Source organism: Pristiophorus japonicus, chromosome 10 (assembly GCF_044704955.1).
Source record: "Pristiophorus japonicus isolate sPriJap1 chromosome 10, sPriJap1.hap1, whole genome shotgun sequence".
In the NCBI taxonomy this organism is placed as follows: Eukaryota; Metazoa; Chordata; class Chondrichthyes; family Pristiophoridae; genus Pristiophorus; species Pristiophorus japonicus.
The window spans coordinates 171,448,267-171,464,355 of NC_091986.1; the positions used below are offsets into that span (position 1 = coordinate 171,448,267).

The 16,089-nt window shown below is 43.4% G+C and overlaps 1 protein-coding gene across 3 annotated transcripts in view; it reads left to right on the forward strand.

The window, feature by feature from the left end:
- LOC139274850 (relaxin receptor 2-like) overlaps nt 1–16,089 on the forward strand; it is a 294,506-nt gene that overhangs the window by 169,074 nt on the left and 109,343 nt on the right. For all 3 annotated transcript variants that reach the window (XM_070891552.1, XM_070891551.1, XM_070891553.1), the window contains 5 exons: nt 1,623–1,697; nt 2,438–2,509; nt 7,303–7,374; nt 11,751–11,822; nt 11,926–11,997. In XM_070891552.1, coding sequence (XP_070747653.1) covers nt 1,623–1,697; nt 2,438–2,509; nt 7,303–7,374; nt 11,751–11,822; nt 11,926–11,997 — 363 coding nt within the window. The remainder of the gene's footprint in view (nt 1–1,622; nt 1,698–2,437; nt 2,510–7,302; nt 7,375–11,750; nt 11,823–11,925; nt 11,998–16,089) is intronic.

Sequence of the window (16,089 nt, forward strand, 5' to 3'; positions counted from 1 at the left end):
CTTTGGCAGAAAAAAAATCAAAGAACAAGTTATTATTTAAATGGAAAAAGATTGCAAAGTGCCGCAGTACAGCGGGACCTGGGGGTACTTGTGCATGAAACACATAAGGATAGTATGCAGGTACTGCAAGTGATCAGGAAGGCCAATGGTATCTTGGCCTTTATTGCAAAGGGGATGGAATATAAAAGCAGGGAAGTCTTGCTACAGCTATATAAGGTATTGGTGAGGCCACACCTGGAATACTGCGTGCAGTTTTGGTTTCCATATTTACGAAAGGATATACTTGCTTTGGAGGTAGTTCAGAGAAGGTTTACTAGGTTAATTCTGGGGATGAGGGGGTTGACTTATGAGGAAAGGTTAAGTAGGTTGGGCCTCTACTCATTGGAATTCAGAAGAATGAGAGGTGATCTTATCGAAACGTATAAGATTATGAGGGGACTTGACAAGGTGGATGCAGAGAGGATGTTTCCACTGATGGGGGAGACTAGAACTAGAGGGCACGGCCTTAGAATAAGGGGCCGCCCATTTAAAACAGAGATGAGGAGAAATTTCTTCTCCCAGAGGGTTGTAAATCTGTGGAATTCGCTGCCTCAGAGAGCTGTGGAAGCTGGGACATTGAATAAATTTAGGACAGAAATAGACAGTTTCTTAAACGATAAGGGGTAATGGGGAGCGGGCGGGGAAGTGGAGCTGAGTCCATGATCAGATCAGTCACGATCTTATTGAATGGCGGAGCAGGCTCGAGGGGCTGTATGGCCTACTCCTGTTCCTATTTCTTATGTTCTTATATAACCTACTCAACCTATCTTCATAAGTCAACCTCCTCATTTCCAGAATCAACCTAGTGAACCTTCTCTGAACAGCCTTGTGAGGAAAAAAATAAAAAAAATTACCCAAAACATTTACAAGACACTAATTTATCGAATTACTGAAAAAAATTAAAAATTACAACTTGAAAACGGGCCATTTGGCCCACCCAGTCCGTGTTAATGTTTATCCTCCATGCAAGCAATAGTCGTTATTCCATATGCCTGCCTTATTCCCATATCCCTTTATCCTTTTTTCCTTCAACCACCAACTAACCTATTGTTAAATGTTAACATGGTCTCTGCTTCAATATCAGTCTCTCAACCCTCTGCACAAAAGTGTTTGTCCTGCTCCCTTTTCTAACTCGTTTACATTTAATCTTGTAACTATGTCCCCCTCATTAATTAACCTTGCAACCACTGGAAACAGTCTGGGGCAGAAATTGGACCTTGATGCGCCCATTTTATGAGTGTAAAATGGATGCAATGAAGGCCAATTTCAGGGACCAATGTTTCGCACCCAAAGGATGCCAGGGAGACATCCGACCCATTTTTTCAGGCATCACTGGTGACCACCTAAAACAAGCGTTTTACAAGGCCCTTTACATATATAACTGGGAAACTGAAGATGGCAGTATTAATATCAATGCTGCTCCCTATGCAGCACCCATTTCAGACCCGAAAACAAGGATGGGTCAAATGGCCTTCCTCATCTGCATTTGTGATCTTGTGCTTCTTTGTTCTGCAAGTGAGTGACAAGTGGGAGATTTAGTTTTCTTGCTCAGCACATTATAGTAAATCTGTTTTTTTTTCTAGATCCATGGTCAACAATTTACTGGAAAAGCTGCCAAAGAGAACGATATGTGCTGAAATCCCAAGCGTGTATTGGCTGTGAGTAAATACATTTTCTATTTGTTGTTTATAAAGTTAGTGAGTATTTTTCTTTCTGATATAACGGGCTGGATTTTCGGCTTTCGGGTTTTTTGGCGAAAACAGTAGCGATACGTGAAACTTAATGTTTTTAGGCCAAACTTTCAGGTTTTACGTTTGGTAAGGGGGGCGTTGCACGAGGATTGGCGGCGCAAAAACGCGAGTTTCGCCAAATTTGGTCCGGGGCTGGGAGCGCTGCGAGAGTAGCCTTGGGGGCGGAGAGGGGAAATTAAAAAATTCCAAAAAGCAATCAAAAAACATTTACAAGACACTTATCTATCGAATTGCTGAAAAAGAAATGAAAAAATAAAAGCTTTAACTTACCTTTTTTGCAGGTTTTCATACTTACCGCTGCTGGCAGGGCTGCACTCGGTATTCTGGGCGTGGTGTACGGGTCGGGAGAGAGCTGAAAGTCCGACGGTAACGCAATCCGCGGCATTGCACGTTGGTGCACCTCTCCCCGGCAGTACGTCCCATCGCTGCCACAAACAATGAGCCGAGGATCCCGCTTGGGCTTTGCGATGGGGTTTTCGCTGCGGAGGGTCAAATCGCGCCGAAAACCCGGTCGCAAACTTCTCAAAAATCCTTGTGTTTTCAGATATTATTATTTACTATTAATGTTCTAAATACTTATTGTAGTCCAATTCATCCTATTATATCTGTGCTCAAATTTATTTTGATACCAATTGTTATTTTTTTAGGGATTTTGACAATAATCGCATCAAGTCTTTAGATTATTCAACTTTCCTGAGATGTGATAAACTGATTGTGCTGTAAGTATATTTATGCAGCCAAATCTATTTGTAAGATAAAGACAGTGGGAGAAGATAGTAAAGTTTGTTTATCCTCATTGTTACATAGAACATAGAAAATAGGTGCAGGAGTAGGCCATTCGGCCCTTCGAGCCTGCACCATCATTCGATAAGATCATGGTTGATCATTCCCTCGGTACCCCTTTCCTGCTTTCTCTCCATACCCCTTGATCCCTTTAGCCATAAGGGCCATATCTAAATCCCTCTTGAATATATCCAATGAACTGGCATCAACAACTCTCTGCGGCAGGGAATTCCACAGGTTAACAACTCTCTGCATGAAGAAGTTTCTCCTCATCTCAGTCCTAAATGGCCTACCCCTTATCCTTAGACTGTGTCCCCTGGTTTTGGACTTCCCCAACATTAGGAACAATCTATCTGCATCTAACCTGTCCGGTCCTGTCAGAATCTTGTATGTTTCTATGAGATCCCCTCTCCTCCTTCTAAACTCCAATGTACAAAGGCCCAGTTGATCAAGTCTCTCCTCAAATGTCAGTCCGGCCATCCCGGCGAATCAGTCTGGTGAACCTTTGCTGCACTCCCTCAATAGCAAGAACATCCTTCCTCAGATTAGGAGACCAAAATTGAACATAATAACTGCAGTATGACCTCCCTGCTCCTATACTCAAATCCCCTAGCTATGAAGGCCAACATACCCTTTGTCTTCTTTACCACCTGCAGCACCTGTATGCCAATCTTCAATGACTGATGAACCATGACACCCAGGTCTTGTTGCACCGCCCCTTTTCCGAATCTGCCACCATTCAGATAATATTCTGTCTTCGTGGTTTTTGTCCCCAAAGTGGATAATCTCACATTTATCCACATTATACTGCATCTGCCATGTATTTGCCCACTCACCTAACCTGTCTAAGTCACCCTGCAGCCTCCTAGTGTCCCCCTAACAGCTCACACCGCCACCCAATTTAGTGTCATCTGCAAACTTGGAGATAATACACATAATTCCTTCATCCAAATCATTGATGTATATTGTAAAGAGCTGGGGTCCCAGCACTGAGCCCTGCGACACTCCACTAGTCACTGCCTGCCATTCTGAAAAGGACCTGTTTATCCCGACTCTCTGCTTCCTGTCTGCCAACCAGTTCTCTATCCACATCAGTATATTATCCCCAATACCATGTGCTTTGATTTTGCACAGCAATCTCTTGTGTGGGACCTTGTCAAAAGCCTTTTGAAAATCCAAATACAACACATCCACTGGTTCTCCCTTGTCCACTCTACTAGTTACATCTTCAAAAAATTCCAGAAGATTTGTCAAGCATGATTTCCCCTTCATAAATCCATGCTGACTTGGACCGATCCTGTCACTGCTTTCCAAATGTGCTGCTATTTCATGATTAATAATTGATTCCAACATTTTCCCCACCACTGATGTCAGGCTAACCGGTCTATAATTACCCGCTTTCTCTCTCGCTCGCTTTTTAAAAAGTGGTGTTACATTAGCTACCCTCCAGTCCAAAAGGAACTGTTGGAAAATGATCACCAATGCATCCACTATTTCTAGGGCCACTTCCTTAAGTACTCTGTGATGCAGACTATCAGGCCCAAGGGATTTATCGGCCTTCAATCCCATCAATTTCCGAACACAATTTCCTGCCTAATAAGGATATCCTTTAGTTCCTCCTTCTCACTAGACCCTCGGTCCCCTAGTACTTTCACAAGGTTATTTGTATCTTCCTTCGTGAAGACAGAACCAAAGTATTTGTTCAATTGGTCTGCCATTTCTTTGTTCCCCATTATAAATTCACCTGAATCTGACTGCAAGGGACCTATGTTTGTCTTCACTAATCTTTTTCTCTTCACATATCTATAGAAGCTTTTGCAGTCAGTTTTTATGTTCCGGCAAGCTTCCTCTCGTACTCTATTTTCCCCCTCTTACTAAACCCTTTGTCCTCCTCTGCTGAATTCTAAATTTCTCCCAGTCCTCAGGTTTGCTGCTTTTTCTGGCCAATTTATATGCCTCTCCCTTGGATTTAACACTATCCTTAATTTCCCTTGTTAGCCACGGTTGGGTCACCTTCCCCGCTATCACAGGGCTTAGTATGTTGACTCCAAGAGTTCACTATCACAGCCTTTGATTTATGGTGGCTGAATAATTCAAATTAAATTTTCTTACATGGGGTTCTGGGAGTTTTAACCACTGCTTTTGGGATTGCATTCTGCAATTTTGTCCATTCATAATTTGGCCTACTAGTTATCCTGACTAAATAAATTAAATTCTATCTTTATTACACAGAACTGTGGGATTTTATGAAAACTTATCTGGTGTTTTGGAGATCATATTCCATTCATTTTTCAGTGAAAACCGCAAGTCAGTGTCTTTGAACATAATCCATCGTATTTTACAATTGTATCTGAAGGTGGAGGGCGTATAATTCTATGTCAACTTTTTTGAGATTGTTCACTCTTATGGTTTTAGAGGGCAGTGACCTCCTTCTGTTCTACTATTTCAATATTGCAGTGATCAAGCCCATTTTGAACTTCCTGAAAGAGGTGGTATCAGATAAATGCAAATGAGATATAGCGCAGAAGTTTCAGTATGTTAGCATATATTCCAATTCCATAGATTACAGCATAAGAAAATTAAAATGAACAAATAAATACAAAATCTGACAACTAGGTAGAATTTTGTTAAGAAAAGTCATTTTATTCCCTCAAGATCCCAGAGGAGCAACAACTCTCGGGTATCTCAAGAGACTACCCATTCTTGAGTGGCCACATCTTATGGAGTAGATTTTCAAGGCTCTGTTCCAGGCATAGAATTGATTCTGTAATGTGGCTTAAGAACATTAAAAGAAAATGCTGCTAAATCTCTCACTTCTATCTATCCTGCCAGGTAAAGGAGCCATGTGATTTCGGAGTGTTTGCTCTTAGGCTGAGATGCACCCTTGTTTTTCGCAATACCTGCCTTGTTTCCCACATAGATTTCCCTTAATTTCTATGTTTCTTGCCCATTTTGTATATTCTACCCAGTTGGGGAGTGAGGTGGTGTCTGAATAACCTTGATGAGTTGCTGCAGTGCATCCTGTAGATAATACATACTGTAGCCACACTGCACCTGATGAAGGAGGTGGGTATTGAGTTCAGTGCCAGGGGCATTAATCAAATGAACTGTTCTGTTCTGGATGGTGTCAAGCTCCATGAGTGTTGTTGTGGCTCCAGCCATCAGGATGAGTAGGGAGTATTCCATCACACTCCTGACTTTAGCTGAGCAGATTGTAGTAAGTCTTTGAGGCATCAGGATGTGAGCCACTCATTGAAGAGTACCAAGCATCTGCCCTGCTCTTGTAGCCACAGTGTTGATATGGCTGGTCCAATAAGCTCCGGTCAATGGTGAACGCCCTCAACCCCCTCACCCCCAAGGTGATGACGGTGGAGAACTCAACAAGGACCGTGGTGTTAAAGGGCAGAAGGTGGCTGGGTATTTTTGCTTAAGATGGTTATTGCTTAGAACCTATATGACACAAATGTTATCGGCCATCTGTCAGCTCAAGCCTGGATGTTGTCCCAAGTCCTGCTGTAGGCTGGTATGGGTTGCTTCATTATCAGAGGAATTGTAAACGGAGGTGAACTCTGTGGAATTGTCAGCAAATAAGTTCGACTCATAACCTTATTCCTCCCTGAGGGAAAGTTGCTGATGAAGTAGTTGGAGGTGGTTGGTCCATGGACATTTCTATGAGAAACTCCTGCAATTATGTCCTGGAGCTGCGTTGATTGACCTTCAACAACTGTGACCATCTTCCGATGTATAAAGTATGGTTCCTCACCAAGTGCTTCTTGCTGTCATCGGTCAAATGTTGCCTTGAGGGTAGCTACTCTCACCTCTTCTCTTGTCCATGTCTGTATTAAGGGTGTAATGAGGTCAGGAGCTGAGTGGAACTGGAAGAACCTAAACTGAGCATTAGTGAGCAAGTTATTAGGGAGTAGGTGTTGCTTGATGGCATCATTGATGACTCCCTCCATCACTTTTTACTGATGACTAAGAAAATGCTGATCAGGTCATAATTGTCAGGTTTATCTCATATTTTGTGGATAGGACATACCTGGGCAATCATATGCCTTGTCGGGCAGATGCCAGAGTCCTAGCTGTGCTGGAACAGTGTAGCTAGGGGTGCAGATATCTCTGGTGAGCAGATATTCAGCAGTACAGCCGGGATGTTGTTAGGGTCATTACTTTGTCTCATGCACTCAGCCACTTCTTAATGCCACGTGGAGTGAACAAAATTGGCTCCACATTGGTGGTGGGGACCTTGGGAGGAGGGCAAGTAGGATCATCCACTTGGCATTTTTGGCTTAAGTCATTTTCAAATACTTCATCCTTGTCCCTTGCATTCCCATGCTAGGCTGCAGCATAGTTGAAGATGGGGATATTCATGGAGTCTTCAGCTCCTGTTAGTTGCTTGATTATCCACCACCATTCTCAAGTGTCGGGCTGGAAAGCTTTACTCTGATCTTTTGATTGTGGAACCACTTCGCTCTCTCTAGCCTGCTGTTTTTGGTGTTTGGCATGCAGGTAGTCCCGTGTTATAACTTCAATAGGTTGATACCATTAGGTCACTCCTACCAGTCCTTTCATGGACAGACATGTCTGCAACAGGTAGGTTGGTGAGCATGAGGATTAGGGGAGGTGGGTTACTTTCTCATGTTGTTTCCTCATTAACTGACACAGGCCTATTTTGATGGCTCTGTCCTTTTTAGAATTTGGTCACAGTTGAGATTTTTTTCTTTGACAGGTACATTCAGCGGAATGAAATTACTGCCATTTCAGAAAAGACATTTGCTCCACTACATAATTTGATAGAACTGTAAGTCTGCTTGCATTCTAACATTATCAATGCAACTTTACTTTTATTTTAATATGTGTGTGATATACATATATATAGAAAAGTTCCTGACTTTTGAAATACCAGCTGAAGTGTTTAGATTTTACTCTTGGTGATAATGTCGGCATGCCTTTTATTTATCAATGTGATAAAAAAGACTTTACCTGATCAGTAAAATGATTTCCCCTAAGTAATAAGGTGATGGGTAGAATAGGATAATCAGGAATGAGTGAGCAGTCAATTAGCAAGATGACACTACATTTATTGCTTGGATAGACTTTCTTTTCTCTCATTACTGTTACATTTCTGATCTAAATATCACCTGATAGATGATATATGAATAGTCCAATTTGGTCAACATCAGAAGAAAATGGGCCAAATGGTAGGTAAGCACACTTACTGCCAATGCAAGAAAATCTAGCATTGGGTCTCAAAACTGTTCACCTTAAAAATACCAGAGATTTGATCAGTTTTGAAATACAATCTAGTTCATGAGCATTTTTAATCCCTGCAGGAGATTTATCTGTCAGTTGCTTGTCACTTTTGTAACTTAAAGGCTTTTAGTAGGCTTACACAAAGCCACATATAAAGATTTCAGTCACCATTGTGAAGTAATAAGGGGCAAAAAATGTAATTGATTAGTGCCACCTGTTAGCATTCACGAGGGGAGCTACTGGAGCGGTAAAGGGATATTAACACCGCTCGCAAACTTGATTAGGTTTTTAGCGGCGGCACTAATACTTAGCACCAGGCATTGTAGTGCCAGTGTGCAATGTCCCGGCAGCGCCACGGAATCCAAATTAAAATTACTTCACCTAATCGCGCCAGAAAAAGCAGTTGTTCACAGCTGTCAGAGAAGATCCTGGGGCGCTAATGAAAGATGTCACTGTACTTTCTTTTCATGGATTTCACTTTCTTTGCTCTTCCCGATGTTCAAATTGGCTCCCTTGCATTTTTTTTTTAATTTCCAGGTGCTCCAGCTAACCTCCTCTTTCAGCGCTAGGATGCGCCAGCCCTTCATTAGCGCTCCCCGCTAGTGCCCTAAGAGAAGTGTGGAATGCTTCCCTTAGTGCTCCACTCCACTCTTAGGGCACTAAAAGCAATATCGTGATCGCCGGCACTAAATATAGCCTGTCGTTAAACTTTTTGCTGGCGCAGGAAGTCCCGCTTCAGTTACCACCCCCAAACAGGGCGATACCGAATTTCGGCCCCCTGGTGTTTCCAAAATCTGAACCTATGCTTAGAAAATAAGCTGTTCAAATATTTGTGTAGAAACACTTAATGCATGTATAAGAACATTCAACAAAATCATGCCTGACTTCTACATCAGCTCCACTTTCATGACCTATCCCCATATCCCTTAATTCCCTTAGTATCCAAAAATTGCATTATTCTGCTATTTTTATGGAGACGCTATCCCATTTAATGGGGTTGACAAATCTTTTAAAATAGAAATTTAATATGAATATGCAAAACATTTAAACTGTAATGGGACGATTTTAACCCTGCCCACGTGGCAGAAAGGAAGCAGGCGGGTGATTAAAATGATGGTCATGCACTTCCCAATGAGTTCCTAATGTGCTCCCGAATGCTGTCATTTTAACCACGCAGCTTTTTGATTCAAGAAAGGTGCTACCACAGGCAGGTGACGGCCTTGTGAATATATTTAATTTGAGATCCCATGATGCAATTAGGACCCCGTTGCCATTTTAACTAAAATCGCGAATGTAATCTCCAGCGCCTGACCCGTCAGTGAAACCTCCTTCCCAGGGCCATTGAAGTTTTATATAAGGAGCACTCGGCTGTAGGTGAGTAGATCACAGGATCTTTTTGCTGACTGGTTTTCCAGGAGAGCTTCCTGCTACCAGATCAATTCTTTCCCACTTTTTTGACTGTGTCACCTGCAGCTCATTATGGCTGCAATTATAACTGGTCTCTTTGGGTGGAGAAAGAGGAGCAGCAGCCTCTTAGCAACCAGCACTAACTGTGCTGAACAGAAGGCAGCGTGAAGGGGTGCTGTTCGTTGAAGGCCATACCTAGCAGACAGGGTATACAGTTTCTTGCAAAAGGACCTGCTGTCTGCTGGACAAGGGGGCATGCTTTGCCAGGCATAGGCAGCAAATGCCAACCTTACCAGCAATGCACACATTCTGAGAATGAAAATAAAAATTGTATAAACTAAGAAATAAGCTAAAGATAGAAGAGGATTTAATTGTTGTTGCCTTCCAACACTTACCACTCCCACTGTAATTTGCAGGATCAGTGGGAATGCACCTTATTTGCATAGGGCTGACAGGCAAAAGTACTTACCATTTGGGGCACTTCTTTGGCGCCAGTCTGTCTCATGCCAGCAGAAATTCGTCTGGATAATCCTGAAATTTCAGCATTATTTCTATCAAGAAATAGGATTATTAATACTAAAAAGCAGAAATCATACCCTCAGATTGAAATGGAACTAATTATCTCAATACAAGAAAGCAGTAAATCTGTAGAAAATTTGCACCATTTTTCTTTAACCTGTGTTTCTATAACCACTACTTAACAGAAAGTTAACATAAAATAACAGGATTAGCACCAAGTCTGTGCATTATTGTGGATTGTACTATTTTTCTCCCAGGAACAATTTTTAGTGTATGTACTAAAATTAGTACATGATGGGGCCAAAATTCAAGGTCCCGATAAGGCCCATTACCGTTTGAATGCGGCGACCAGACGGCGGAATTTAATGGCCGCTAATTTCTGGTTGAATGGCCGCCACCAGCCAAATTCAGCAGGGTTTTTTTCTGAAGGTCCCCACTTCCGCCCCGCCACTGCCGAGTGGCCGTGAGTGCGTCATCTGTACGCGCACTGCTGGGACACCCCCATCTCCGTCGAATTTCAAGCCGAAAAATCTAATGCCCGCTGAGCAGTGCTCCCGAAGCTTTCTGTCGGTGCATCTTGTATTCTCTCTGGCTGCGCAGCGGCCATTAAAGGCGAGGGCCCACTGCCGCGGCCGCCATTTTATTTTTTTTGCTGGCCGACTTCCACGTCAGCCGGACTATTGTGCCCCAGGTTCAGCCAGGCCGCTAAAAGGCAGCCTGGCACCCCCTCTTGGGTGCCAGGCCGCTGGGCCAGCCTCCCTGGTGGCCGAGTGGCCGAACCTCAACATTTGCCGATTCTCTCCCCTTTAAAGTAGGGGAGATATGTGGTGACGCAGACGCGCAATGAAGTCACCACCGCTCCGCTGCTGAGTGACAATGGCAGAGAATCTGTGCCGCCTCCACTTTTTCCCCTCACCAGCACTTACCGCCACACTTCTGCCCCCATTATGATCGGCTTCCTGATCGATTTTTTTAAAAAAGGACAAGGAGTTGAATCTCGATCAAGAATCAACCTCATCCTACCCAGCAGTGAAAACATTTTTAAAAAACGGTAAGTGAGCCAGGTTTTTGGCGGGCCTGAATTTTGGCCCCGATATTTTAGTGCAAGCTCAAAAAATCTTCTTAATGCACATTTAGCACATGCACAACCACTGTCTCTCAGAGGAAATTATACTACTCCTTAACTAATATTGCTTATGTTATTCTTTCAAAACTTGCTAAAATAGGTGCTGTTTCATATAGTCGACAATGGTGGATATCGTGTAATGTGACATTTTTATACAGTCAATTAATTTTTTTCACACAATTCAGATTATAAGAATTTTATTTTATTTTGTAAACTATGAAAATAAAGGATGATTCCCTCTTAATTTGCAAATTAACTTAGTTACAGCTTAATAATGATACAATGTATTTTTTCAATTTTAAATTATTTTATTTAGAATACTAATGACCTTTACACAAACAGGCCATTCAGTCCAATCAGTCCATGCGAGCGTTTATGCTCCACTTGAGCCACCTCGCATCTTTCCTCATCTAAATCTATCAGCATAACCCTCTATTCCATTCTCCTTCATATGCTGCCTAGCCTCCCTTTAAATGCATCTATACTATTCGCTGCAACCACTCCCTGATTATATTTAGAACTAACCTTTACCAACAAATTTGTATTATTGGCTAAACTAACAAAGTTTGTTTCATGAAGTTTCGACTGCAGTCTCAAAAATGTAATTTGAACAAATTTCTAAAATTAAAATAGATCTAAAGTGTTTTAGATGCAGAAAAATGAAGTACAACTCTTTGGAATTGATTAGATGGTTTCTAGACTAATATTTGAACGATTGATTTTTTTTTGTTGATGCTAAACCTTCAATGTTAATTTTATTTCTAATGTACAAATGACCTTTTAAGTTTTATTGTACTATGAAGTTACTTTGCTTTGCTGAATAAGTAATATAACCAACAATTTTATGATCACTCATTTTGTATTTTTCTCAGGGAATTGTCATCAAACAAGATCCAGGAACTACCCAAACATCTTTTCAAAAATGTTAAGTTACTGGTAAAATTGTAAGAAAAACTAATTAATGCTACCATAATTTATGCATTATTACTTAATATAATTTGCATTTTGTATTTCTATAATAAAATTAATCATTTTAATTTCTTTCAGGAATATATCTGACAATCCCCTCAAGTTTATTCATCTCGATCAGTTCGATGCTCTTAAACAACTTCAATCTCTGTAAGTTAATTGCAAAATTTAGATTAATCTTAGCTACTGTTTTTGTGGAATTAAATAAAATATTCTCCATCATCTCTAAGATGTAGCTCATAATCTAATCAGTTATTTCATTTTATATAGTTTGGCTTGAGTTCATAACATGGACAAAATAGTATATGAGATCAAACAAGTGAGCAACTGTATAGAATTATATTGCTTCATTTTGAAAGAAAAAAATACTGTTCATGTGTGTCATGAGACTTTACTATTCGAAAAAATGTATGGTATGTCTTCATGCATGTTTTAATAATTTTCGGAAACCAAAATAAATGAATAAGTTCTTAATGCTGGATTTTCGTCATTTTTTCGATCATTTACCACCCATTTACCACTGAGTGGCAAGCATGGCCCTCAGGCTTTCACTGGTGGTGGCGGTGCTTCCCGATATTATTTCACATTCAATCCATTTTGAAAAAGCATCCACCATCACCAGGAACATTTTACCAAGAAACGGGCCCGCATAGTCGACATGGATCCTCGACCATGGTCTGGAGGACCAGGACCACAAACTTAGTGGTGCCTCTCTGGGCGCGTTGCTCAATGGAGCACATACGCTGCATTGCCGTACAGAGGACTCGATAAGTCAGAGTCGATACCGGGCCACCACATGTGGGATCTGGCTATCGCTTTCATCATTACTATACCCGGGTGTGTGCTGTACAGATCCGAGATGAACATCTCCCTGCCCTTTCTTGGTAGCACTATGCGGTTAGTCCACAATAGGCAGTCTGCCTGAATGGACAGCCATTGGAACGGCTTGATTGGCTCTTGCATTTCAACGGGGATGCTGGCCCAGCTCCCATGCAGTACACAGTTTTTTATTTGGGACAGCAGCGGATCTTGGCTGGTCCAAGTCCTAATCTGGGTGGCCGTGACAGGTGATTTATCATTTTCAAATGCTTCCATGACCATCAACAAGTCTGTGGGCTGTGCCACCATCAACAAGTTTGCAGGCTGCACCATTTCCACCCCCGTGGTGGGCAGTGGTAGCCCACTGAGAGCATCCGCACAGTTCTCGATGCCTGGCCTGTGGCGGATGGTATAGTTATGCGCTGATAGCGCGAGTGCCCACATTTATATGCGGGCTGAGGCATTAGTATTTATCCCCTTATTTTCAGCGAACAGGGATGTGAGGGGCTTGTGATCGGTTTCCAGCTCAAATTTGAGGCCAAACAGGTACTGATACATTTTCTTTACCCCGAACACACACGCTAATGCCTCTTTCTCAATCATGCTGTGGGCCCTCTCGGCCTTAGACAAAGTCCTGGAAGCATCGGCGATAGATTGCAACTTCCCCGCAACGTTAGCTTGTTGTAATACATACCCGACTCCGTACGACGACACGTCACACGCTAGCACAAGTTTTTTACACGGGTTATACAATACAAGCAGCTTGTTGGAGCATAAAATGTTTCTGGCTTTCTCAAAAGCAATTACTTGTTTTTTTCCGCATACCCAGTTCTCACCTTTGCGCAATAACACATGTAGCGGCTCTAAGAGAGTGCTTAACCCCAGTAGGAAGTTACCAAAATAGTTGAGGAGTCCCAGGAACGACCGCAGCTCCGTGACATTCTGTGGCCTGGGCGCATTCCTGACAGCCTCTGGTTTGGCGTCTGTGGGCCGAATGCCATCCGCCGCGATCTTTCTTCCCAAAAACTCCACTTCTGTTGCCATGAAGACGCATTTCGACCTCTTCAGCCGCAGCCCTACGCGATCCAGTCACTGGAGGACCTCCTCCCGGTTTTGTAGGTGCTTGGCGGTGTCCCGACCTATGACCAATATGTCGTCCTGAAAGACCACCATGTGTCGTACCAACTTGAGTAGGCTCTCCATGTTTCTCTGGAAGATCGCTGCAGGCCGACCGAATTCCAAACGGGCATCTGTTGTAGATGAACAGTCCCTTGTGCGTGGTGATGCAGATGAGGCCCTTCGAAGACTCCTCCAGCTCCTGCGTCATGTCGGCCGAAGTCAGGTCGAGCTTGGTGACCGTCTTACCTCCTGCCAGCGTCGCAAATAGGTCGACTGCCTTAGGTAGCGGGTATTGGTCCTGTAGCAAGAAATTATTAATAGTTACTTTATAATCGCCGCAAATCCTGACCGTGCCATCACTTTTGAGTACTGGAACAATCGGGCTGGCCCACTTGCTGAATTCCACTGGAGAGATGATGCCCTGGCATTGCAGACTGTCCAGCTCGATTTCCACTCTCTCCCTCATCATGTGAGGTACGGCTCACGCCTTGTAGTGAATGGGTCGTGCCTATGGGACCAAGTGGATCCGCACTTTCGCCCCGGAAAAGTTTCCAATGCCTGGCTCAAAAAGGGAACGAAATTTGTGAAGAACCTGGGTACATGAGGCCTCATCGACATGTGATAGCACTCGGATGTCATCCCAGTTCCAGCAGATTTCGCCCAGCCAGCTCCTTCCAAGCAGAGTGAGGCCATCGCCCGGGACAATCTAGCGTGGCAGTTCGTGCACCGTGCCCTCGTAGGTGGCCTTGACCATGACGCTGCCCAGGACAGTGATAAGCTCTTTGGTGTACGTTCTCAGTTTCGTGTGCATAGGGCTCAGGGCTGGTCTGAATGCCTTGTTGCACCACAATCTCTCAAACATCTTTTTACTCATGATGGATTGGCTCGCGCCAGTGCCCAGTTCCATGGCTATGGGTAAGCCATTCAATTTTACGTTTAGCATTATAGGTGGACATTTCATCGAAAATGTGTGCACCCCGAGTACTTCAGCATCTGCCTCCTCTCTCTGAGGCTCGAAATTGCTTTGATCCACCATGGACCGATCTTTCTCTGCCATGTGGTGGTTCGCAGGTTTTGCAGAGTTTGCAGCTCGTTTGCAAGCTCGTTGGAGGTGCCCCATTATTCCACAGCTCTTGCAAACATACCCTTTGAAGCGGCATGAATAGGCTGAATGGAAGCCTCCACAACGCCAACAAGGTGTGAATTGCCTTGCATTCATCCTTTGTTGGGGACTCTGATTCATCTGGGTCACCTGAGGCCTGCTGGCAGTTGCAGACTCGTGGGTTCTGCCCTGTACATTTTTGCTCGTAAACACAGTTCCAGTTAATTTATGAACATTGCTAGCACTTGTGTGCTGACAGATTTGTTTGGTGTTATCACTGGTGGACATAAACGCCTGTGCTATCGCAATAGCCTTACTGAGGGTCAGTGTCTCTACAGTCAAAAGTTTTCGTAGGATGATCTCGTGGCCAATGCCCAGTACAAGAAAGTCTCTGAGCATTTGCTCCAGGTAGCCATCATTGTCCTGCAAGTCGCCTTAGCTCGGCGACGTAGCTCGCCACTTCCTGACCTTCAGATCACTGGCACGTGTAGAACCGATATCTCACCATCAGCACGCTCTCCCTCGCGTTAAGATACTCCCAAACCAGTGTACACAGCTCCTCATACGACTTATCTGTGGGTTTCACCCGAGCCGGAAGATTCTTCATGAGGCTGTAGGTCGGTGCCCCGCAGACCGTGAGGAGGACCGCTCTCTTTTTTGCAGTGCTTCCTTCTCCATCTAGCTCGTTGGGTGCAAAGTACTGGTCTAGCCATTCGACATAGGCTTCCCAGCCCTCACCCTCCGAGAGCTTCTCCAGGATGCCCACAGTTTGCTGCATCTTTGTGTTGGATTCGTATTCTCGTCGCCAGTTGTTGTCACCTAACACAGATGAGGCTGCACACAGGGAGGTTAAAGTAACAGTGACCTCAGTCTTTAATAAGACACTCCAGAGTGAGGAACAGGCCTTCGGGACAGGCTTATATACAGTGCTCCCAAGGAATGCTGGGATCCCTTAGGACTTCAGGGGATGAGCTCCCTGGTGGCGGAACATGGGAGTGCATGCTTTACAGATACACAACATTTAACAGCTCATAAATCAACACTTTGCTTGAACAGTGAGAGTTATGATACACCTTTACCCCACACTCTATCGTTGAGTTTTACCCTTCATTTTCTGAAAGTTAGAGACAGTACAAGGATGGTTATGTTTAACAAAATTTTATAAAATGTTGCAAACTTTGAAAAAATGGAATAAATAATTT